Genomic DNA, 24,297 nt, shown 5'->3' with positions numbered 1-24,297 from the left:
CAGGATTGGAGGGAAAAAAATGCATTATCTTGTGTTAAATTTTTGACAAATTCCTGAATATACAGAGCTCAAACTTGGAGAAAGCTGATGCACTGTAATTTTAAAATTAAAAGAGCCATCATCTGAACACCTTAGTGCAACTTTTAGACTAAGCAGTCTGGGGTTATCTCTACAGAGAGTCTGAAATCCAAGAAAATACCAGACTGCTTGGATTTTAGTTAACTTAAAAAAAATTAAATCATTTTGTATTTTTATAGCCATATTCTGTCAATATATTTCTTTTTTGGTGCAGGAGAGATGTGTAAGCAACATGAGACTACAGAATGCAAAGTTACCAAGTGTACAAAGTAAAATTATTTTCTAATCTGTTTTAATAAGCCAAATGATGTGACTGTGCATTTAAAGGTATCAATGCATAACAAATGTCCAGTAAGCTCCTACTAGGGGTTCTGCAATGGAAAGCAACATCAATGTAGTTTACTTCATGTATTTCAGGCCTACCCCAAAATTGAAGTGTGTTCTCACCTTTTAAAAATAAAAGCTTTGATCCTTCTGGTGGATTGTTTAACCAGAGCCTTGTACTGTTTCCCAATCTTTGGCTACAGGAAAGAGATACAAGACCAAACTGTTAATACAGAATTTTCCTGACATTGAAACTGCACAACAGTCCTACTGATGTAGGAAGAGTAGATTTAATACCCGTGTCCTTCAGCCTTCGCTAGAAGTGATTGATGGTTTCACGTCCAGAATGCTTTGATGAAGTGGTTTTGTGGCCAAAAAATGCGAAGAAAGGAAACAGGTACACCTGAAACTTCTATGTTGCCTCAGAAAGACTTTGTCAGGGGGCGGCCTCGCCTGCGATGGGAAGCTCGTACCAGGGGAAAAGTTCACTTCGAGGGCTGAGAGGTACCCGTGAGCAGCGGCGAGCGGAAGGCACAGGTACCTTTACCTCAGCCCCGGGCTGTGGGGGCAGCAGGGGGGCTGTGGGGGCAGCAGGGGGGGGGTGGGGGCAGCAGGGGGGCTGTAGGGGCAGCAGGGGGGCTGGGGGGGCAGCAGGGGGGCTGTGAGGGCAGCAGGGGGGCTGGGGGGGCAGCAGGGGGGCTGCGGTAACACCGGACGGGCCGGGCTCCCCTCAGCCCCGCCCCCCCTGAGAGGGACAAGTCTCGCGCCGCCTCGCGCCCCGCGCGCCCTTCCCGCCCAAGGGCGGGAAGCGCTCGCGCGCCCCCTCACGCCAGCTCCCATTGGTTGCGCTAGTTCCCCCTCCGCCAATGGCCGGGCTGCGGGGGGGCAGGGGGGCGGGACGGAGCTTCGGCCGAGCCAGCGGCGTTTGCGCCTGCGCGCTGGGGAGGTCTCGGCCTGGGGTGCGTGCGGGGCCGGGCGGGCTGAGGCGGGGCTGGGCGGGGCTGCGGGGCCGGGGCGGGCTGAGGCGGGGAGGAAGTAGGCTGAGCGGGGAGGAGCGAGAGGGCGGAGGCGAGCGCGGGGGTTTTGAATCTTGAGGCGGCGCCGCCTGGCGCTCCCCCGGCTGCGGGCGCGGGAAGGCGGCGGAGGGACGGAGCGGCACAGGCCTCCGTCGGGAGAGCCGGGAACAGCCGGTGAGAGGAAGCGGGGTTGGCTCGGGGCAGGGCCCCGGCGGCGGGGCTGTGCTCCCCGCTGCTCGCTGCAGCCCCGGCCCGCAGCGCCCGGTGCGGGGAGAGCGGCCTGGCCTGGCCTGGCCTGGCCGCCGCGTCTGCTCACCGGGGCGCTGGCTGGTGGTCCGAGGCTGACGGGGAGCCCGTTAGTTCTCCGTGTGGAAGGGCCTCGGGGTGGTTGTGGGAGTTCTCACGTGCTTTGCGGTGTTCACAGAGGCGGGAGGTTTCTCCCAAGCGCGGTGTTGTAGCGCAGGTATAACCAGCTTATAGAGGGGTACGAAGACACGGGTGCCGAAAGGAAGCACTAGCTGCGAGAAACAGCAGCTTCCTTAACGTTTCTGTCTCCCTCCTTATGTCTCGTGTGTCCAGTCTTGTTTTTCCTCCCTGCCATCCAAAGAGACAACGTGGCATCGTTACCAGAGTGAAGGTTTCCTACACGCTGCCTCTATAGAACTAAAAACCCACATTATATTTATATAAAAAATGAAGAAGGTTTCCTTTTAATTTTTTTCGACTCTGGTGTGAGGGTTGACTCTCTTCAAGTAATGTCATACCTTCTTATTAACGAGTTTTTCCTTCAGTTTTCAGCAGAAAATGGGTGACTCCCCTGACACGATGCTTAGGAATGGGTTGAACAACAGATACCGTGTGTTGGAAGTCAGTGTAATACAGAGAAATGGAAGTGACCCTGAGAAACACTTGACAATTACAGCATCTCAGTCACTGGAGGATACAGAGCTGTGCATTCTCAGGAACGGCTGGTAATCCATACAGAAATGTAGATGTTTGAAAAGATTATGAAATACTGGATTGTTAAGTCAGTTTTCCCTGTGTTGCCTTTGAGATGAGTTTTACTGTCTTACAAGTAATATGAAATCCTGAAACAATCTTTATCTGATGTATTATTATTATCAGTATATTAATGTAATGGATATTCAGCTTGAGGGAACTGATGACTTGTAACTTGTGTTGAATGGATATTGCTGCCCTGAAGTTTTAATTTGTCTTAATACTAACAAACAGCAAGGCAATACACTCTAACCTGGCTGTTTTGTTCAAGTGTTGTCTTGCAACAATTAGAAGTGTTCTTCTAAATGATGTATCCTCACTGCACATACAGATATACAAAGCTAAGTCTGTAAATGGGAGGTTTTATCCAGCTTATTAAAATCACTTTAACTTGAGCTCTACTGCAGAACTTTTTTCAAGTAAGGACAGGATTCTAATTTAGATGTTTGTGCACTGCAGGGTGCTTAGTCTTTTGAAACTCCTGTGTGTGCACGTGCTGTTTGGCACTGCCTTTCATTTTCTGTGCAAGCCTGAAATATGGGAGAAAAGTGTAAAGACTCCACTTCTTGATGGAAAAAATGGTCAAGGTTTTGAACACTGACATTTCTAACTCAATGCAATTGCTTTTAGATTTTGCTGAGCTTATGAAACGAGTAGAGTTGTTAAGTAAAAAGGTAGATCTCATGTCATGAGAAAGTACTATGCCGTTATAAGACATAAGGATTGTGAAGTGGCTCAGTGCAGGGATCCGGAATGACCTGAAGGGAACAGGGTTTCCCTACATTCAGGCTGTCCTGATGCATGATCCAGTACTCAAAATTATCCAGGTTTTGTTAGTAAAAATTCCTTTATTGACTTTCCAAATTTATTTAGGTCAGCTTTTCAAAAAAGAATCCGAATAACCTCCTGTTTCAAAGCAGGTTGTATCTGACATGTTAAAGTATAATTTCTAATACATTGTGTCTGTAGCTTGTAAATGGTTGTTGAAATCTATTATGTTTTAGGGACTCTGTTCCAGTTGTTCCAGGAGACATTGTTCATTTAGAAGGGGAGTGTAGCTCCGGTACCTGGGTCATAAATGAACAGTCCGGATACCTGGTTCTTTACCCAGATCTTCTGCTTTCTGGCACTACAATATCAAATAGTATTCGATGTATGAGAAGAGCAGTGCTGAGTGAAAGGTTTAGGGTAAGTGTTCATTCTAGAGCATCAGGCATAGTAATGGGTTCCATTGAGTCTGATGGTTTAGCTCAACATTGAAACTCTCTGAATTGCTGTATTGCAAAATGTTGTGAGCCATCCGTAATCTTTACAATATAGAATAATTCAGAATGGAAACTGTCTCTCTGGTTGAACTTCTTGCGTTTTTTATGAGAGTTGCACCTGATATAATCCTATATTAATATAACTAAGGGGACAAATAAATGGTCTTCTCACTCAAAATTGGCAGCTTTTTTTTGTAATCTCTTGCTGCATTTTGTGTGGATATGAATCCTTTGTGAAGAATGTGCTTCTTGTCGACCATGTGAAAACAAAACCGCACTTGGCCAAATTAAAAGCCTCTGAAAAAATCAGCAAATTCCATTAAGAACTGATGTGAGCTAGCTCTGGAATCTGAATCCAGCTGCTGGAACTTGGAAAGGGGTACAAGTTCCTTGTGGTAGTATCCTTGCTGATAAGTGAATGGCAAAGAAGCATGGGGAAGTGGCTGAGGGGAACTCCCAGCCTTGGTAGGAATACAAATCCAAGTGGGGACAGGAATAGGAGTGGTAAAAAGGCTGGCTGGGAGCCTGTGAGTGAAATAGAAAAATGAAGTACTGGGCTGACTGTGGAATGGTGGCAGCCCTTTGTTAGGAGAATAATGGGAATAAACTGTTTGGAAGGGACAGCGCAGTGTCTTGACTCAGGGATAACACCATCCACCAGTTCTGAGAGCAACCCTATAAAGCCCCGTCCTGGTGATGGTTAGATGGGTTTCTGAGCCATTTTGGTAATACTTGGAATAATTTGGGGTGAATTTTAACACACTGCTTAATGCCAAAAATACCATCTGTTAAGATTGTAGCAGTAAGTATTTGTATTAGAAAATACTGCTATTAATACTGTCCACAAGCAAAACTTGCTCAAAATTAATTTCAATCTGTGTTTTTCACCTGTCATTCCCAGAGGGATTGCATTCTAACATGATGAGGGTTGAGATAAAAGTGGGAGATAAAGCAGCAAGAGACCCAATTCAGTTTGACTGTTTTCACAGTCAGGCTTGAATTAGATATTAATCAGTGAGGTGGAAGCTCTAATGATCTTACAGTTAAATAAGTGCAGTCCGCTGTGTGCAGCAAGTGAAAACAGAAATTTTAAAGAAATGTTGGCATGACTTTGGTGTAGATCTTCCTGTATTTATGTATATTCTATAACATGTGTTGCAGGGCTCAGAGTCTGGTTCACGCCAAACGCTCGTTGGTACAATTCTTCATGAAATTTTCCAGCAATCAGTAACAAATAACTTGGCACAAGAAAAAGTAGAAGAACTAGCAAAGAAAATTGTGCATGGACAAAAGTATCTGAAAGAAATGTAAGTAGCCTTGCGTGTGTCTTATGTTTGGAAGGCAGGGTAGAAACACTTGAGCTAGCAGATGAAGTTTTATTTTACAGTGGGTAGCGCTGTTGGGAGAGTTTTCTGCCAAATGACCTTGCTTAATGCAACTTGGGTATCTCTTAGTAAGATAATTCCCTGTTTCTTCATGTAATTTGCCTTCCCTGCTGAGCTACTTCTGTAGATCTGAACTATGCTTCTGGAGTAACTATCTGTGTGGGTTCTTGTTTTTCTTTCAGGCCAAGCAGGTTGGTGTTTTTGTGCCTCTAATATTACATTTCCAGGTTAAATGTGATGAGCATAATGAATTTTGATCCTTAGGAGATGAGCTAGAAGCTTGTGACAGACCAAGCACTGAAATGTCTGATATTTTCATATTCCTTATCAGGTTACTTAATGGTTCAGTTGTTAAGAGTATCTTTAATGTAGTTTTCTCTGCAAAGCTGATAGAAATGCTAGCCCGATCAGTAGTCTTCATATTTCCTTCAGGGTATAGTAAGATGGATGGCTGTCAGTTTTCAGATTTTACTGCAGACTTGATAAAAATCTAATTTAAAAATTGTATCTAGAATATTATAAATGGTATGTTGGGCAATGTCAGTAGCTGTTAGCCCCAGATGAGATGGAAGTTAAAATTGAACAGGATTTATTACTCTAGTTCTGTTATGAAGGTAGATATTTTTAATTGTGACCGCTAAGATTTCTTAAAGGCTTCTGTGTCACTCTGGGCCTCTCTGTTTGAGACTGATGATTTGCAATTCCTCTTTGCATATGCAGGCTACTATTTGTTGGGAATGAACAGTAAGCTGCATCAGTCTCCTGGCTGTGGTCATCTGCACTTGAGTTAAGATTTTTTTTTTGTGGAAAACCCACATGTATTTCTTGGGTGCTGTAGAATGATGACGTCATTTCTGGTTAATGGCAGCACTGAATTATCTAGTGGTGCATGATTAGTTTAATGAGACTTCTGCTCTCCTGTATGTTTGTCACTGTTGCAACTGCAGAGGATCACAATTCTTTTCCGATTAAAATAGTCTGAAGCCTGTCAAAATGTATAAGAAGAGCAAGTAGCAGATCAGTCTGTTCAAACAAAAAGTGAATGGTCTTTTAAATTTTTTTTTACCTTATCAGTTTTCACATTTTTCATAAGGTATAGGAGGAACAGCTGTTTTTAAATGCATGAATCTGGTACTCCTTCCTTGCAGGCTGTGAGTTTTGTTTCATCACATCTACCATGCTGATGCTTTCGTTGTACTGTGCCTGTGGTCTCAAAAGTTACATCAGAAATAAACCTAGTGTGTTCTTGTAATGGATGTTCAGTTACAGCTTTATGAATTAATCATTTGAGTTGAACCTTAATGAATCTGTCATGATCTACAATTTATAGATGTTTATTGAAACTTGACAGTTATTTCCATTACTCTTGTTGCTACTTGAGGCCAAATTTTGTTAGTACCAGCAGCAAATCTGCCATTTGTCTCCTTAATGTGCATGGCTTTGTTTATTAGGTATCACTTACGCCTGAAACCAACAGAAATAATCCAGGAAGTGGAAGAATATTTGCCATCGTTTTTCAAATGGGCAGAAGACTTCATGCACAATCCAGCTAACCAAAATAAAATGCCACTAAAACTGTAAGAAGCCAGAATTAAACCTGTTCTAAGTTGTATACCTTGTTTGGTTCACTTTTAATTTTTCAGACAACACTCTCATTGCAAATCTGTTCAGTGATATGGAGCTAATTCATGGCCTCACTGCCAAAATAGCTCATCTTGAGAACTGCATGTTTAGCTGCCACTGTAAGTACTGGGGAAGACATTAAGACTGAGGGTGAGTCAACATAAAAATCTTATTGAACTTAAACTATTCGTAAACAGCGTCGTACAAAGTAGAAATTATAGTAATTAGAAAAGCAGATGTATTTGATCTAATGACTAAGCTAGAAGTTAGTGTAAAAAATGTGCAAGACTACAAATCAGAATGTGAAATGGTTAATCAAATGTAATTCTTCACTAAGTAGTTTACAGAGAAATGGTGATTTTACTCAACTGCTGCAGAGCTTTTCTTGTCTATGGCTTCTTGCTGTTAATGGGAACAGCTGTAAGGTGTTAAAGTTTCAGTGAAGTGACAGGTCTCAGTAAAATCTCTGTGGGACTTTCCAGTGTGTATCATGAAACTTCTGGAAGAAGCAAAGTGGTTTAGTGTGTGGCTATTCAGAAAAGACCAAAAAAACCAACTATTAAAAACCAGTTTAAGATTCTTTTGATATTTATGTGAATAGCAAAACTATGTGCCAGTGTGCAATTTAAAGTAGCACTGATATGATGCTTCCTCTGTTAACTGGAAGATAGAAATAAAGTCTCATTCACACTATTGTTGGTGCCTAAAGAGCAGCTATAATGCAAAAATATGAAATGTTTTATTGCAATACATTTTAGTATTTAAATATTAAGAATTAATGGGAATTGTTAACTTCTGATTTAATTTTCTTCCCAGGTCAGGTGGTGGAAAATCAGATGATTTCTCCTCTAAGGTACAGGTTGTTGATATCTTAGACATTGAAGAGAATATCTGGTCTCCCAGGTTTGGGCTGAAAGGGAAGATTGATGTTACAGCCAAAGTGAAAATCCAATGCCAGTCTGGAGAGCAGTCTAGGGTGATGCCATTGGAGCTTAAGTCTGGCAAGGAATCCAACTCCATAGAGCACAGAAGTCAGGTACAAAATCCAGATGTTTAATTTAACAATCAGGGGCTATGTATACTTTTTTATTGGATGACTTTTTTCGTCTTGCAAATGTGAAACACTTTGTTTGTATGTGTTATTGTCTGGATTCATGGATGGCTGATCCTGACATGTCCAAAGCTGCTGAATGAAAATGAAAGTGAACTGAGGAATGAGATGGATATACATTCACCGCTTTCAAACACATTGTATTTATCCTGAAATATCTGTTCTTTAGCCTCTTTTCACTACATCCAAGTATTAGGTTGAGGCAGACTGCTTCAGTAGTTATTGTACATCCTTCCAGATAGGCTACTACCTTTAGGTCAGGCTGCCTTGTTAGAAGCTTTCCTGAAGGAAGATGCCTTTTAACTGAAGTCCTTGGTGAGGTGCTCATGGCTTCTAGATGACTTCTGATAGTAATAGCTGCTTCTGTATAAAGTAGGGAATAACTGAATACAGCTTAACTTCTTTTGTTTTTCATACATGTTTTGTTTCATACATGTTTTTCATAATATGTTATATATAATATTTGCAGGTTATTCTGTACACATTGTTGAATTTGGAACGGAGAGTAGATCCTGAAGCTGGATTTCTCCTGTATCTTAAAACTGGTACCATGTACCCGGTTTCTGGAGCTCGCATGGACCGGAGAGGTAAAGTTGTTCCCATTCCCCAGAAACCATAATTCTCTTCATTGAAATGAAATGTGTTACTAACAGTTATAAGGTTTACTCTGAACATATCTGAACTTGTTATAGTATTACTAATTCCAATAAGCTTATATTAAAAACTTAATTGTATTATTAATACTCCACTAATGCTTTCCTATATGAATGCTTGCTTCTCAGCTGGCTATAAAGTTGTTGGCTAGCTACTTTTGAGTTAGAAGTTACTAGAAACAAACCCACAGAAAATCAGCTTAGTTTGTTCTTTTCTTGACAGAATTAATGAAGTTAAGAAACCACGTGGCCTTCTACTTAATGCACAGTACCCATAAATCTGCTGTGGGACAACAGCAGTCACAGCTTGCTGCTTTGCCTCCTGTAACTGATGACAGTCAAGCCTGTAAATATTGCTCCCAAATGCACAACTGCTTTCTATACAGCAGGTAAAAGAAAAAGTTTGACTTGTGTTTTTAAATAAGCCTGAATAATTGTATCTTTTGATACTGTGGTTGCATTTTTGTGGTTGACAGTTTCTTATTTCCTTATTGGAGGACTCTTGCATCCCCAAAGAATGTTCCATAGATCCCACTGCAACTCTTGTACTTCAGAGTACAAGTTCCTGATCCCTCAGAAATTTAATGTGTTTGCTCAGGTGCACTTTCTGCAAGACAAAATCTGAGATAAGTCTCACCAAAATACTGGATGATGATAACAGATACATGTTATATCCAGGTTAATAATAATAATTTTAAAAAGCTATATTCTTGCAGCTCTCTGAAATGGGCAGTTTTTTTAGGCTGACTTGTGGCTGGTCAACAACTAGAAGGTAACTTGTTTCCCTGTAGAGTATCATACAAGTAATGATACATTAGTACTATTCTGCAGATATTGCATTTCCTGCTAGAGAGAAGACATGAGCAAATACTTGATAAATTTTCAGATAAAGTAATTGAATTGTTTTAAAAACTGTTATAAGTTTAGTCTTTATGCTGCACAAAAACCAGAACCAAAACTATACTGAAGACATCAAATGAGATGTTAAAAGAGGAGAGCTTTTGGGTTGATTCTGTGTAAATATAATATGCCTGATTGTTCTTAAAATTGTAGAGGTAAAAGTGTGTGTTGAGGGAGCTGGCTTTGTGGGCATACATGATATCTTTTTGTAAAGCAGCTTTTGTGAAATGTTCTAACATTCAGTTGTTATATAGGATTATTACTAACGGGGTAGCTGTTCTCTTGTGAACTAATGTTTATTCTGTTTGGTTGCTTTTTGTTCATGTGATTAGGAATAATGTCTATTGATATTTAGTTGTAAGTTAAATTGATTGGAAGCCTGCTTGGTAACTATTAAATTCTTTCCACTTAGCTAAATCTCAATGTTGTATTCCTATGTTACAAAAAAGGAATAAAAGATAACTATGTAAATGTATAAATATAACCTTGAAATGTCTTTAATTGGTCTTTGACTAACTTACTGTCCTTAATAATTCAAAATCATAGAGATGATGTAAAGTTACTAATGTGAGATTGTTCATATTACCAAAGGATACAGATTTAACTTGATTTCAGTGATGATAGGGTCATCTATCTGTTATGTTAGGGTATATATGTAGATTGTCATTATGAACATATAGACTTGCCAGAAAAAAAGATACAAGTTGACTCTTTACTGTTTTTGCTTCTACTTCTAGAGCTGTAGAAGAGAAAATTGCCAGTGTGTCTTTTCCTCCTGCTATGGTACCCATTATTGAAAGGGAGACCCAGCACCTGAAACCCTCCCACTTAGAGTATTTCAGCCTGTGGTACTTAATGTTAACACTGGAGCTGCAAAGTGGAGAGGGTAAAAAGGGTTATAAAAACATATGGATGTTACCTTCATTGGAAAGGTAATTACTAACCTGGTACAAATGGTGCTCCCTTCAGTAACTAGAAATGAGGCATTATCAAGTTGTGTTTTCACTACAAGAAAAACCAGATGTTTTCTAATGCTTGTAGGAACAGCCAAATATGCTACTTGCTTAGGCAGGTTTTTTTGAGATGTCGCCTACTGGAGACATTAACCTACTAGATTTACTTTTTTTGTATTTGCAACATGATACTTGTTTTTGGTTTTGTTTTTGTTTTTTTCTGTTGTTGTGAAGTCACACACAGGAAGCAGCAAACTACAACCTAGTCTGCAGAAGCAAAAGCTGTGTAATTCAGTTCTGTGTGTGTTTCTGGGGGCTGACTGAGCCCAGCTCATGGCACTGGTGTTCTGAGGGTTTTTACTTAAGAAAGATGAATTTTGGACCATACTCCTGGGTGTGGCTATGGATGTGCATGAAAGCAGACCAAAAGTTCTTGTTGGGTGAGGTAGCTTGTTATTAAACATCACTTAGTCCAGCAGCTGTTGGAAAAAATAATTGGGGGTTTGTCAGCCTGTTTCAAGGCATCTGTAGAAGTGAAATGTAGCTGAGTTGTTTGAAGTGAAACAAGGAACTCCATAAGCAAATATGGAACATACTAGAGCAGTGTGGCCATGCACTTCAGTATTTGTTTTGTAGCAGGAAATTATAGATAACTTTAGCTTAAATATTAGGGTCTGTTCTTGGAACAAGTATAATGGTTCTGCACATTTTTACAGTCCTTTTCTGGTGAAAGTGGTTATTGTCAAGTGACTGTTTAATCTTCCTGGTTCTTAGGTGTGGTTGGGTTGGTTTTATTTTTGTTGCTTTGGGGATTTGGTATTGGTCTGGTTTTTTTGGGTTTATTTTGTCTTTTGGTTGTGGATGGTATGTTGGGTTTTTTTACTTATGGGGGCTTGTTTTATATTTGTTTTACTGCAACGATCTTAAAATACGTTTCTTTTTGTAATGTCTTCAGAGAAAAGGCTGGAGATTGTGTTGGAAACATGATCAGAGTTGATGAAGTGCATGAAATCTCCGAGGGACAGTATCTACATTTTTTCCAACGTAGAAATGGTGCCATACCTGGAACAAACCTATTGGTTGGTGATCGAGTGGTTGTGAGTGGAGAGGAAAATGGTTTACTTGGTCTGGCTACTGGCTATGTTAGAGAAGTCGGTGTGACAAAAGTCTCCTGTTTGTTGGGCAGGTAATAGAACAAAAGGAAAAATGTTTGAAGACACTATGAAACTAGCTTCAGGAAAGGTTCTTCCAGGGGTCCAGAAAGCTCTGACATGTTCTGAGTCTTCTTGCTGGGTTTGGGGAGATAACATTCAGAAATTCTGTTACCTCGATTGAAAATGGCAATATGTGGTCATTGTATATGCCTGTCTATTGAAATATTTTAGTTGTGTAAAAGCATGCTTGCAAGCTCCATTTGCTTATGTCTCCAGTGTGAGGTTGTATGAATACAGTGATTACTGTGTTTATAGTAACTTCCATTATTCAGACTGTATTTTCTTTAAAGTGGGCTCATATTATGTTTTATTTAGATCAGTTAATACTGTGTTTCTTCTAGCTATTGCTTCACTCTGGGACCTCTGGGAGATACCATTTAACACTTAACTAACTCTCTAATCATCATTGTGCTACTTCTAAACAGAATTATTTTGTCCATGTTATTGTCATCCTTCAGGAATTTGTCAAAGCTCCCCAAAAACACCGTATTTAGGTTGGATCACGAAGAAGGAGATTTTGGTCTAGGAGTCCCCTTTGAGAATCTTTCTAAATTGATGAAAGATTGCCCAGTCAGGTAGGAAAAATAACTTCTTCACATTTTCAGTATTCTCTATCTGAGAATTTTCATCTGGTAACTCTTGATTCTTGTTTTTTTTATCCACAGTGAAAGGCTCCGCAACTTGATAATTGACTTCCAGAAACCACGTTTTATTCAGCATTTGAGCTCTGTCCTTCCTTCAGAAGCAAAGGAAACTGTTGCAAATATTTTAAAGGGTATAAAGTGTTTTCCTCCTAAGCCCCCTGTTGAGTAGGATGTCTCTATACCCTAAGCATTTGTCACACTAAGTATAAGGGTATTTTCCTACTTTTAAGGTGTAGTGAGAGTTTCTGGCTTAAAATTAAAACCGAGTTCTCATCTTGCTTGTCTTCCAGTGATTAAATTAGTCAAACTAGTTGGAAGACCTGAAGACATAGTTGTTTAGAGCTTTATTTTACTTTTATTAGTTGCTGCAGCTTGCAATTTTACACAAAGTGCCATATGACTACCTCTCTATAACCTTTACAAAAGGAAGGAACAAGGAGCAGGTGAGGCTCTTGGGATAGAGGAGGTGGACTTTGAGGGAGTGGAAGGAGATGGGCTTTGGTGTAAGCATTTGCTTGTATAGTCACTCCTGCTGACTGTTGGCTACTCTGTAGTGTATGATCCTTTGTGGCTCTAGTTTTGGTGTTCATTTCAAACAAATTTGTTTGGGTATTTGGCAGTGTCTCATATTTGAGAATACTTGGTTGTTGTCTTACAGAGTTGTCTGTGAGAGCAGAAATTTAACTGAATTCCCTTAGAGCAAATAGGAAGTTCTATAAAAACTTTAGTCTGAAAACTGAAAGATGTGCCTTGTTGCTTTGAGGTCTACTTCAAATAAGAATTTTGCTCAGCTTCCTGGCAAAGTGCTGAAAGGATAAAAATATGAGAGGAAGGCATTTATTCTGAAATTCAAGAATGACTGAATAAGAAGCACTGGAAGACAGAGGGAACAATGTCTTCCTGTACTTGTGAGCCATATATTTTGTTTAAAGAAAGGCACTGATGAACCTAGACACTTGTATTTTTATTATTTTGTTTTTGCTTGAGCTTTGCCTAATGCAAATAGCTGGAAGGTGCAGCCTATTTGCATCAGACTGGAGAAGAAACAGCTCTGGTGTAATGTCTTTTTTAATCAAGATGATGCTATATGAGCAGTTTATTTCCTTTTGCTGTGAGCTGTGTGTTTGGATGTGCAAGTTGGTATGATAAAATAGAAATGCCCATACAAGGTACCGTATGGAAGTGGACACTTGGGATATTAGAAAAAGGTCACAAAAGGTTAAAGAATGAAGATACTTCCAGTGGCTTATTCCTAGGAGTGTAGTGCAGACCCTGTACTACTTGCATGTGTATTATGTTTAGTGTTACTGCTTTGTTAGAACCTACAGACTTGCCCTGCTGAATTCTTTTAAGAGCTTTAGTGGAGATGGAAACTAATTTTGTGTTACTAACTTCAGCAATTATTAAAATTATTATGAAGCATTGACATTAATTTTTTACTACTTTAAAGGTCTGAATAAGCCTCAGAAACAGGCAATGAAACAAGTTCTACTTTCAAAGGACTACACACTTATTGTGGGTATGCCTGGAACAGGAAAAACTACTACAATTTGTGCTCTGGTAAGGTTGTGTACCTTGGTGTTGAAATGCCTTGGTGAGATTTGGAGGGGAGCATTAAACTGTGTATAAAGCATGCTGTCCAAAATTGTAATGACTTAGTCTACTGGTAATCTGCATAATTTCAAAGAGAACAGGTTTTTTTATTAAGAACTTAGATCTGGTACAAGGTATTTTTTGGAGTAGGATTCTCTTTTCTTTGTGCAGGAGGGAGGAGACAGAAGTGTTACATGTAATCACTTCTGTGATACTTGAATGTTCAAATTCTTTGCCTCCAAATGTCAGCAAATCCTGAGTTAGAGCTCAAAAAAGGGACTCCTTGGAGAAGCCAGTAACTTGTCCAAACTGTATAAGGTGTGTTGCTGGAGCTATGTGCAGCCTGGTAGCCATCTCCTCTGGCTGGTTCTTCTCCAGGATGGGGCTGTAAGAGCATTCTGGATTCAGGCTGCAGGCTGAGTGAGGTTTCCTTGAAATAGCAGTGTCATCTCATTTCTAGTTGTCATCAGCTTAGGGGAGAGGGTGGAGAGCAGGCAGCATCTGCTGTTGTCAGATCAGCTCATTCTACTGGCTCTGTTGGGGCTAAAGAGCATGTGGGACTGGGCTGCAGGACTTGTTCTTACAGGGGGGATCTTCTAGTTGGGGTTTTTTTAATAAACATGGGATTGCTGATCCTGGTATGGAAAATAATTGGGTTTTTTCCTTGTTTTGTTTCCCCTTGCCACTCGTTAGGTGAGAATTCTTTCTGCTTGTGGCTTCAGTGTTCTTCTGACTAGTTTTACACACACTGCTGTGGACAACATCCTGCTGAAACTGGCCAAATTCAAAGTGGGCTTCCTGCGCTTGGGGCGGGCTCAGAAGGTTCACCCGGATATACGGAAATTTACGGAAGAAGAAATTTGCAGGTCCAAATCAATTAAGTCTGTCACAGATTTGGAAGAGATGTATAACAGTCAGGTGAGAAAAGTGGCTTTGCTAACCCTGCAAATGGTTACGGATAATTACATAGTATTCTGGTTGGTTGGATGCTGCAGAGAAGAAACCCATCGCAAGGGTGTGTTACTGCTCTGAGAAGTCTGAGCTGAAAAAGGTACCCAGTCTCTGCATCACTTCAATTTCCTTATAGCCAATAATGACCAACATTAACAGTCTGAAAGTCAAGAAGCATTTTTTGTCTACCCAAAGCAACTTAAAGTTGTAAGCAATAATTCCCAAAGGCTCCAGCGCTCCAGTGCTTTTATCTGAGATCTTAGGTGTGTGGGTGGTGATTAACTGCTGCAGCCTCCTCTACCTTTATTCACATACTGCTACTGTTTATCCCTCTTTCCCTCCCACTTGTGCTCATTGTGCCATTTGAACAATCAGCAGATGAGATGGTGTGCTGTGGAGCTTACCTGGCCAAACTCTTAATTTTTGGTTGAAAGATTAGCGTTGCCTGTGTGAATATAGTTTAAACCATAAAAGGAGCTGTGTAAACTGTGTCAGTGGCAGCTTTAAATTCATGGAAAGAATGAAGCTTCATGGTAGTGGGAGTAAATGCCAATTTGCAGAAGCTGGGATTTACTTTTTTTTGATAGGCATTGCAGGGGAATGATTGAAGTAATAAGGGAAGTTACTAAATGTTTCATATTTTAGTAATTTTAGATTGCAATGGAAGCACAGGGGTGGAAAGAACTGTGCTCCTGTTTTATTTTCTCTTTGGAATTAAAAAAAAAAACAAATAATTTTCTACAGGAGTCATTTCAGCTCCCTCCATCAATTATATGTGTATAGAACCTACCCAAACACATTGCACTAATGAGTTATTTGCTCCAGTCTGCTCCAAAGCTGCTTTTTGTTTGTCACTTGCAATTGCTACAAGAGGCCAGTATTATGTAAGGTGTGCTGGTCTGATTTCAAGGATTAGTAATTTGATGGTATTTGACATTTTAGTTCGATGGGAAATAACAGTTTTGTCTTTTAACCTGGAAAACGTAGTGCTGATGGAGATCAAGTGCATCTTACCCTTCATGTGTGTCTTGGTTTCAGCCAGTGGTAGCAACGTCTTGCATGGGAGTAAATCACCCCATCTTTGTTCAGAAGCAATTTGATTTCTGTATAGTAGATGAAGCTTCCCAGATAAGCCAGCTCATCTGTCTGGGCCCACTGTTCTGCTCCAAAAGGTTTGTGCTGGTAGGGGATCATGAGCAGCTGCCTCCACTTGTGCTGAATGCAGAAGCCAGGTAAGATGAAACATTGCTGGACAATTGTTAGTGACATGAATTCTGGGAAAGGCTCTTGCAGTGTTTTGCCTGACACGTTTTTGGTTATTTTTTCTGTAACAGAGATCTTGGCATGAGTGAAAGCTTATTTAAAAGGCTGGAACAAAACCAAAATGCTGTTGTCCAATTAACCGTACAGTACAGGATGAATAGGTATTTTAAACATTCATTATTTGGGGGCTTTTAATGTGGGATTGAAACCACAAAATTTGATCCTTTTTCTTCTTTTTTAAATCTTTAGTAAAATTATGTCCTTGAGTAACATGTTAGTGTATGAAGGCAAACTGGAATGTGGCTCAGAGAAGGTGTCAAATGCCACTGTTAACTTGCCCAACCTAAAAAAATTGAAACTGGAGCTTGCAGATGCTTCAAAAACATGGTTGAAAGAAGTACTTGATCCAGACACACCTGTGTGTTTTCTGAACACAGAAAAGGTAAAGTTTGTTATGTTCTTATAGCAAAATTGTATTTTTGATGCAAGTTCTCAGTACAGTCAATATGTGAAACTTCATACAGTTTAAGTACAATAAAATAACTCTAAAAATGGCTTTCTAGTGACATCTAAAATATGAAATATGCAAAAATGTAGCTGATTAGTTGGAGTGGTACAGCTACTGCTGGAAACATTGCATCTAAGGACAGCTGAAAAGTTTAATTCAGATAATATTGAATGGACTATGAACTTGGTTCTCCTGTGCAGAATGTAGCTCCAAGTGTGTAGCCATATGGGATGTCCTTGCAACCATAGAATGACCTAATTTCCAGTGGCTGAGGGTCAGTGGTGTCTAAGCTGTGTGCCAGTGGCAGGAATAACTTGTAATTTTTTACTTTTGTGGACATTCTAGACACTGAAATGTGAAGGAAGAGTAAATTGATTTAGGTATGTCCTTTCCTAAGGACTCAAATTTTTGGCAGAAAAGAAAACTCTAGAATGGACAAGAATTATGCAGAGAAACTGACTTGTAGGTAAAATGAGGAAGAGCTCAAATGCGCGTGGAAAAAGATGAATAAATCTGGACATAGTTGTGGTCTCTAGTACTTGCTGTCACTGTAGTTAGTGGCTGGGTTATGAAGATTTGAGTTTCTTCCTCTCTAACATGTTTTATGTTGTCTCATTAATACAGTGTTTTCCCAATAATTGTATCAACTGATGATCTTTCATGCTGAACCTAGAAAGAGCTCCTCAGTCTTTCTGTATTCTCCAGGATGTTCTACAGAATTATTTTTTTCAAATAATTCTGATAGAATCTCTTCAGGGATCTAATAACAAACTCTTTCAGGAATGCCTGAATAGCCACTGTCCCTTTCACAGAAAAACAGACAGTTGGTCCCAGGGAAAAGGTTTATCCCGATAGGAATCTGGTTGATACACTGTTCATCTATTAATCAGATCAAAACTGGTAATGTGAAAGCTGGAGTTTCTGTTCCATTTTATTTTTTTTCCTTCCCTCAAAAGCCCATCTCAAGTACAAGACAGCAGTTCTGTTCATAGAACCAGCAGGAAAGTTTCACTTTCCAAAGTACTCAAGGTTTTGTTGACACATGAGGCTATAATGTCATATCGCTTTGGACTTCCTGTGAAAGCTCCATGTATTGTGGTAGTGAGAGGAAAAAAAAAAAAAAAGGAAGAAAGAAAGAGGAGAAAGGAAATAAAAAAAGAACCCCAAACCCAAACAACCTCCTGAAACCCCATGAAACAGCATTTAATTTTGTTTATTCAACTTTGTAGTATCTTTCCCTGTATACTGTTGTATATAGTGTAACCAAGTAAAGCTTCTGAAGAAACAGAATATTCTTGGGAGATTACAAAAGGGGAGGAGGGAGAGAGCCATGTCATATGATATTGCATTTATTATGTTTGCTCTTACAAACAACCTCTGTTTTCTGTTTAGTAACACAACATGTTTGGTACAGTAATCAGAAATGTATTTGTTCCTCTTATGCCAAACCCTGGGTCTGTCTGCACTTCCTCTGCCAGCTTGGGGTCTGAATGTTGGAAGATGACATCCTTGATTTAATGCCAGTCTTTTGAGGAACTCTAGACCGAAGTTGTTGTTGTGGGATTTTTTATGTACTATGCTAACATAATACATATAAACGTAAACATGTGTTATCATCAGCATGGCCCAGCTTTTATAATTTTTCTTTCTGCTAAAGTAGTTTTTGTGTTGTCTTTGGCTGCACTGATTGACGCAAGTATGGGTAGAAACCTGCTGTTCATGAAAACAGTGCTTTTCTGCTTGGACACTTGAGTGTGTGCAAGTTTGGAGGCTTCTTTGTGTGATGTTTTCAGATGAACAAATGAAAAACACAAAACAAACCCCAAGTAGCACAGTTATAACAGTATAGCTTGATTCAGTTGTGGTATGACAGGTCATAACAGTTAGACTGAGTAGATGATGGCAGTGTAAAAACAAGTTAGCTTGCAGGAACTGTTAAGGTTGGCAGCTGTTGAGACACAAGCTATGGAGAAACTGCTGTTTTGGAAAAGGCCATGGAATCTTCTCATATGAAGGAAAGTATATCTGCTTCTATCATCTACACAACATACTGAAAACACACACTGTCATGTGAAAGAAGCATAGAGGACATATTGCAGAAAAGGAGGATTCTTACTGAAGTGTGTGTTAGCCTACTTAAGCAATACACAGGCACTTTTGCACATGGCTGGAATCTTAAAAGAAACTTGTGGATGCAGTGTGGCCTCAGAGACCACTACAGAGTTGCAGCAGTGTCATGTATGGGTTTGTCAATCTGTTACTTTTTTTTTTTTGTTAATTTGCAGTGCTTAAGTATGCCAGGCATTGAACATCAATCACACTTAATGAGCTACCAGTCATGGAAATCCTGGATGTGTGAAGCTTTTTATGAATACTTTACACTGTCAGACTCTGTACATGTGCAGTGGTACTGTTGTAGCAAGCAGGTACCACTTACCTGGGTTATTCTTACAAAAAACTGTGCATTACTTTACCCACATATTTAAACTTTACAGTGATCTCCAAATTCAGCCATTTAGAAGATAGTGAGGTGTTGTTCAGAGAAGCAAAACTAGTTGTGACAGGCTTCTGAGAGTCCTATTGCATGTGGCAATGCTGTCATAAAAGTCTAGAAGGAAAACACAACAAAATGGGCATCTAAGAAAAGAAAATGGATGTTTGTCAGTGGTAACAGAGGCAAATAATGGAATGGGTAAAGTAGCAAATGGCAGTAAATTAATATGGTAGGAAATGGAATTCAGAGCCAGGAAGCAGAAGCAGATTTAGTTACATCCTCAGTTTTAGAATCTTAAATTTTAGAGGTTTGGTACTTGACCCCTGTGATGTTCAGCTGAATGCTGGTTTACTAGAAGGATAATATCAGGGACACATTCATTGCAGTGATATCACTTAAACTTCAGAGAAGGCAACAGTCAAGCAAAAAAAAAAAGATTAAAAATTATAAAACTGATACCAAAATGTCAAGATTTCACATTCTCTGCTTGTTAGTGGTTTTCTGCTCTAATTCATATGTGATGCAGGGAAAGGGAGTTAATAATCAAGAAATGGCAAGTTGAGTGAATATTTTCTTTTTGATTTGGAAGTTAAATTTAATAGCACATTTTTGGGTAGTTCTTTCTGTAGTTTTAAATGTAGGCTTTCAAACATTAAAAAAATAAATCCTTTCTGCCACAGAAATGGGGAAAGTTTTCAGTAGATGTTGTATGTAAAGCCTTAAAACAAAAGTCCTGTGTAAAACAGTTTGCTCTCTTACCTTGTCAGGATGAGAAATTTCCATTTATTTATTCATATGATGTTTAATGTGTGAACTGTCAAGTCAGATGATTAAGCTTTGGCAGCTTCTTTTAAAGTGACTTGCTAGTACTAGAAACTCATTCCAGCAGATTGTGTCAACTCATTTTGCAAATGCAGTATTCTAAAGATACTTTTAAGTACAGGCACTTTTAGCATTTAGCCTTATTTTTTAAAAACTGAAACTGGTACTATAAAAATGCATACAGAATGTAGTAGGCCATTGAAGACAGCAAGAGTCATTATTTTCCATTTATATTTTTAAAGGTCCCAGCACCAGAACATGCAGAAAAAGGTGGTGTGAGTAACATGACAGAAGCTAAACTAGTACTCTTCCTCACATCCTTGTTTCTTAAGGTATCTTTTACTTTATTATTTTGTTTGGAGGGACAACTTTATAATCATAAACATTGGAGGGAGGGATGACCTTAAGGATAAATTTAAGGTTGGCTGAATACTGAGGAGCTTGAGGGCTGCGTTTAGTTCCCTGTCTCTTGCCTGGTTGGATTTGAGATGCAAAAAAACCTGGATGCCAAGTTGTTTTAAGAGATGAGAACTTTATTGTGAGGGAGGGGAGGGCATTTGCATTTCCTCCTTATTTCAGCCAGTCACCTTCAGGAGCAGTACAGACCAGGAGTTCTGGATGTTCACCTCACAGTTTGAGGAAGAAAGAAAAACATGGATATTGGGGATATCTGTCTTTGTGCTAGGTTGAGACAGACAGCTTGGGAGCTTGCAGTAGCTAGTATTTTCTATTTAGTTTATTCTAGTTATACCTAGAGTTCTGTTGATGACTCAGTGAAGATACAAGATATTGCAGCACTGTTTAAAAAATCATCCTTGAGGATCTTCTGACAGCAGTGAGTATTGTGCAGGGACAACATTTTTTTTCTTCATCTGTTTTTTCTTCATTCAGGCTGGTTGTAAACCGTCAGACATTGGTGTTATATCACCATACAGACATCAATTAAAAACAATCACTGATTTGATGGCAAAACTGAAGGAGAACAGGGTAGAAGTCAACACAGTAGACAAATACCAAGGAAGAGACAAAAGTATCATAATCGTGTCTTTCGTTAGGAACAGTCACGACGAAAATGTGAGTTGGCCGTTAACCTTCTCAGTCTATTTGAGTAGTTAAAAACCTCCTTTTCAAAATGCATCTATCGACATCAGTCTAAAGAAAAATAAAAGCAGGTGATGTTTGTTGAACAGCTTGGTGCCCTCCTGAAGGACTGGCGGCGCCTGAACGTTGCCATCACCAGAGCCAAGCACAAACTGGTCATGGTGGGCTGTGTTCCGACCCTGCGTCGCTACCCTCCCTTGGAGAAGCTGCTCTGCCATTTGCAGTCTCAGGCCATGATATCCTTTTTTTCTCCATGCTGTTTTGTGAACGGGGGAAGGTAAAACTTGGCTTCCTGAGACCTGAGCTGAGAGCTTTGATTATTTAGGTTAAGCTTTTAACACTGGCAACGCAGGACAAAATGTGCTAGTTAAATAGGCCAAAAATATACTTAAGGTTAAGCTAATAGATGGATTTAGAACCTTCAGTGGTTTCAAAAGTGGAAAAAGTCCACACTGACCTGCAAGTTGACTTTGACATAATTAATTTTAATAGAGTCCTGAATTGGTAATATTTAATGCTTTTGCATTTTTTAGCTGCATAATTTCTTGGCATCTTAATGTCAGTGTAATTGTTTTCCTCAGAAGTACTGTGCATTTAAACACCTCTAGTGAGAGGTGGGTTAATGAGTAATGCTGCTAGAGTGGAAACTGGTGTAGCTTTCAGATGACTTGGTAACTTTTTCTTTCTCTGGCACTGTACTGAGTTTGCTCTGGCTTTGGCTGTTTCAGCCTCCTGTTTAAATAGGAAAGACCTCATTAGCTGCTTTCTCTGCCGACACCTATTCAAACAAGTTTTGCCTTCTTACTTCATGGACATGCTTCCTTAACTTGCTACCTCTTCCATCTTCCAGCGGGGGCTCATGAAAGTATCCACAAGTGTAACATTTTGTGATGGTGAAGATGGAGAGTTTTACAGGCATGTGTATGTTTTGTATCTTCTGGTGCTGCTTTATGTAAATAACTGGTTAATGGGATACGGCTGCTGATTTGCACTGATGAATCCAAATGAAGCCAAAACAGAAGTCACATGCAATTATTTTAAAGGTTTCCTCTCAGTTAAAAAACAAAGGAGATGGTTAAGCTCGTTTGTTTTAGTACCAGTATAATTGTAATAAACCAGAAATAGGAAGTAATCTCTTCCTTCAGGTACGGAATAGGTGCTTCTGTATTGGCTTTTATCTTGATGAACAGTTACCTGCAGAACTGAATGGAGCAACGCTTGGGGAAGAGCTGGGAGTAAACCAGTGTTGCATTGAGTCATCGTTCTCTGGGCTCAGTTTGATTTTAAAGACTTGAAAATGTAGTTTGCAGAAAGTAGTTCCATTTACTAGAATGCCTAATTAAGATGCCGACCTACTGTGTTGTTTGGAAAAAAAAAAATAGGAAAAACTTCTTTCTCTTCTCCAGAGCCTCACTTCTTTGAAGTGTTTCTGTTTTTTTAAATACTGAAGTCTTTTATATTTATATATATAGTGTAACTTACCTCTCATATGAAGATGCTTTGATGACTTTTCTAATCTCTTGACTTTGCATATATCTGAGAGAAGTGTGATTTTGATTCACATAATTCCCTTTCATGAGTTAATGTATTTAGCAGGTAAAATTTGTTGAAGTGAAATGCTGCCCACTTGAAGACCATGGTAAAACTGGTTTCAGTTTGTGATCTTTAGTCTTCTCTTAGGGAGAAAAAATAACACAAAACAACAAACCCAAGAAACAAAACTAGACTTGCAGCTGGATAACAAAGAAGTTTACATGCTCATGTTCTAATTTTTGTAAAGATGATACCATATATACAGTACAAACTATCCTTTCCTTCACAGATCTGTTTTGGTTTCTTCATACTACCTCATACTCTAGACTACTGCTGCAAGTTTCTTTCCAGAGTAGCTGGTGGAAACATCACATTTTTTTGATTGTTCAAAATCATTAGTGCTTGTTTTCTCTTGGATCCATGTCAAGTAGCTGTGTGCATGTAGTTGCAGACAAACTTCTACATGTTAAATGTGGGCATTTTCACACTTTTAAATGGCTAACTTTTGTAATGTTTGAAATAATAAAATTTTGACGTTGCTTTTGTTATAGTTATTTATACATTGTTAATACTTGATATGATGCAAATATTTTGAACAGTACAAAAATAATTTGAATAGTTGACAGGATGTTTTCAGGTGAGAATACATGCTTCATCAACTCTTCATGCTCTGGGTCTCTCAAAAGATGAAAAAAAGTAGTGTAAAATATACTCTTATTACAGTAGTGATTTCAGAGTAACATTCTTGTATAGAAGAGAGTTTTGTGTTGAGGATCTGTGTGTACAAAAATCTCACATTTTAGCTTATTTATTTTTTTACACCAAATTGTGCTTCACCAAGTGATGATCTGTGTGCTATTAGAAGGTTAATAAATAAAGCAGAGGTATTCCCATCCCTTCACAAAGTTGTGTGAGAAACAGGCACAGGAACAATGCTCTATTTCCCTGTCTGCTTTTAAAATGCATCATTCTTGTTGCATGGCAAAAACTGCATTGAGCAGAGAGCTACAGCTCAAAACTTTGTTAAATCTGATAGTCTCAAACAGAATAGAGATGTGGTTCTCCAAATCACTCTTGCATTCTAATGAACATCTATGTCTCAAAGGACTGTCTTGTAGAAGTACAAAGAACCACTTTTTCTGGTTGCTGCTGAGACAGTCACTGATGTTGTCCTGCAGGCACAGGCTGAGCGCTGCCTTGGAGCAGTTTGTCTTGCAGGGATTCTTAGAGAAAGAAAAAAGGAAGTTGTTTTATGCCCGACTGCTAGGATCAGAGCCTGACTCTCAGGACAGTTCAGTGTTGAAATGTATTTTTTTTTCCCTTTAAGAGGTGGGAATCAGGGATGTAGGAAGCAGCCCTGGGCCTTCCATCCTCCTTCCTTCATGATGTTGTTTTGTGTGTAGCCTCAGAAACGGGGCCAGGTGCAGCACACCTCCCTCAGGGGAGATGAAAGAGCACGATGTACAGGAGTTTATTAAAGCAAAACCCAGGGTAGTGCTGGGGGGGTGGGCAGCCCGGACTGAGCTCCCTTTCCTCTAGGGCAGCACCTCACACCTGTGGGGGCTGCAGTGTGTGGTTGTTCTGGCGAGATTCAAGCGTTGTGGCTGGGGGTGTGTTGTTTTTTTTTTTTTTTGCTTGGCGGCGGTGCGGTTTTGGTGGTTTTTTTTGTTTTGTTTTGTTTTTTTGTTTAATTTAAGAACAAAGCGGCGAGGAGTCGTTCAGAGCGCCGTGGTTCTCAAAAGGCCGGCTTCCCTTGTACCCTACTCCCAAAAGCCTTTTCTCCTACCGGTCATGTCGCGCCGCAGGAGGAACGGCCGGTGGCGGGCGCGGGGGGGGAGCGCTATGTCGCGACAGCGGGGCCCGGCGC

At 39.7% G+C, this 24,297-nt stretch overlaps 1 protein-coding gene across 3 annotated transcripts; it reads left to right on the top strand.

Annotated features, from left to right (window-relative positions):
• The first annotated feature begins 2,214 nt into the window (after positions 1-2,214).
• Positions 2,215-22,925, top strand: DNA2 (DNA replication helicase/nuclease 2). Of its 3 annotated transcripts, XM_051619730.1 has the most exons (19): positions 2,215-2,389; positions 3,422-3,605; positions 4,844-4,989; positions 6,519-6,644; positions 7,507-7,726; positions 8,271-8,388; positions 8,678-8,843; positions 10,092-10,286; positions 11,263-11,493; positions 11,980-12,096; positions 12,187-12,296; positions 13,616-13,725; positions 14,452-14,676; positions 15,748-15,941; positions 16,044-16,133; positions 16,222-16,414; positions 20,039-20,128; positions 20,688-20,870; positions 20,987-21,188. In XM_051619730.1, exons 1-19 carry the CDS (start codon positions 2,223-2,225, stop codon positions 21,176-21,178), a joined length of 3,057 nt encoding a protein of 1,018 aa, XP_051475690.1. In that variant the 5' UTR covers positions 2,215-2,222; the 3' UTR covers positions 21,179-21,188. The 3 variants fall into 3 exon arrangements, with proteins under 3 accessions (XP_051475690.1, XP_051475691.1, XP_051475692.1); XM_051619731.1 differs by lacking the exons at positions 10,092-10,286; positions 11,263-11,493 and adding an exon at positions 21,732-22,925 and having other exon boundaries at positions 20,987-21,133; XM_051619732.1 differs by lacking the exons at positions 20,039-20,128; positions 20,688-20,870; positions 20,987-21,188 and adding an exon at positions 17,959-18,036.
• Positions 22,926-24,297: the final 1,372 nt, after the last annotated feature.

This window comes from Apus apus, chromosome 4 (assembly GCF_020740795.1).
Source record: "Apus apus isolate bApuApu2 chromosome 4, bApuApu2.pri.cur, whole genome shotgun sequence".
In the NCBI taxonomy this organism is placed as follows: Eukaryota; Metazoa; Chordata; class Aves; order Apodiformes; family Apodidae; genus Apus; species Apus apus.
Note: the sequence above shows the minus strand (reverse complement) of the source record. Positions and strands in the feature narration are given on the sequence as shown.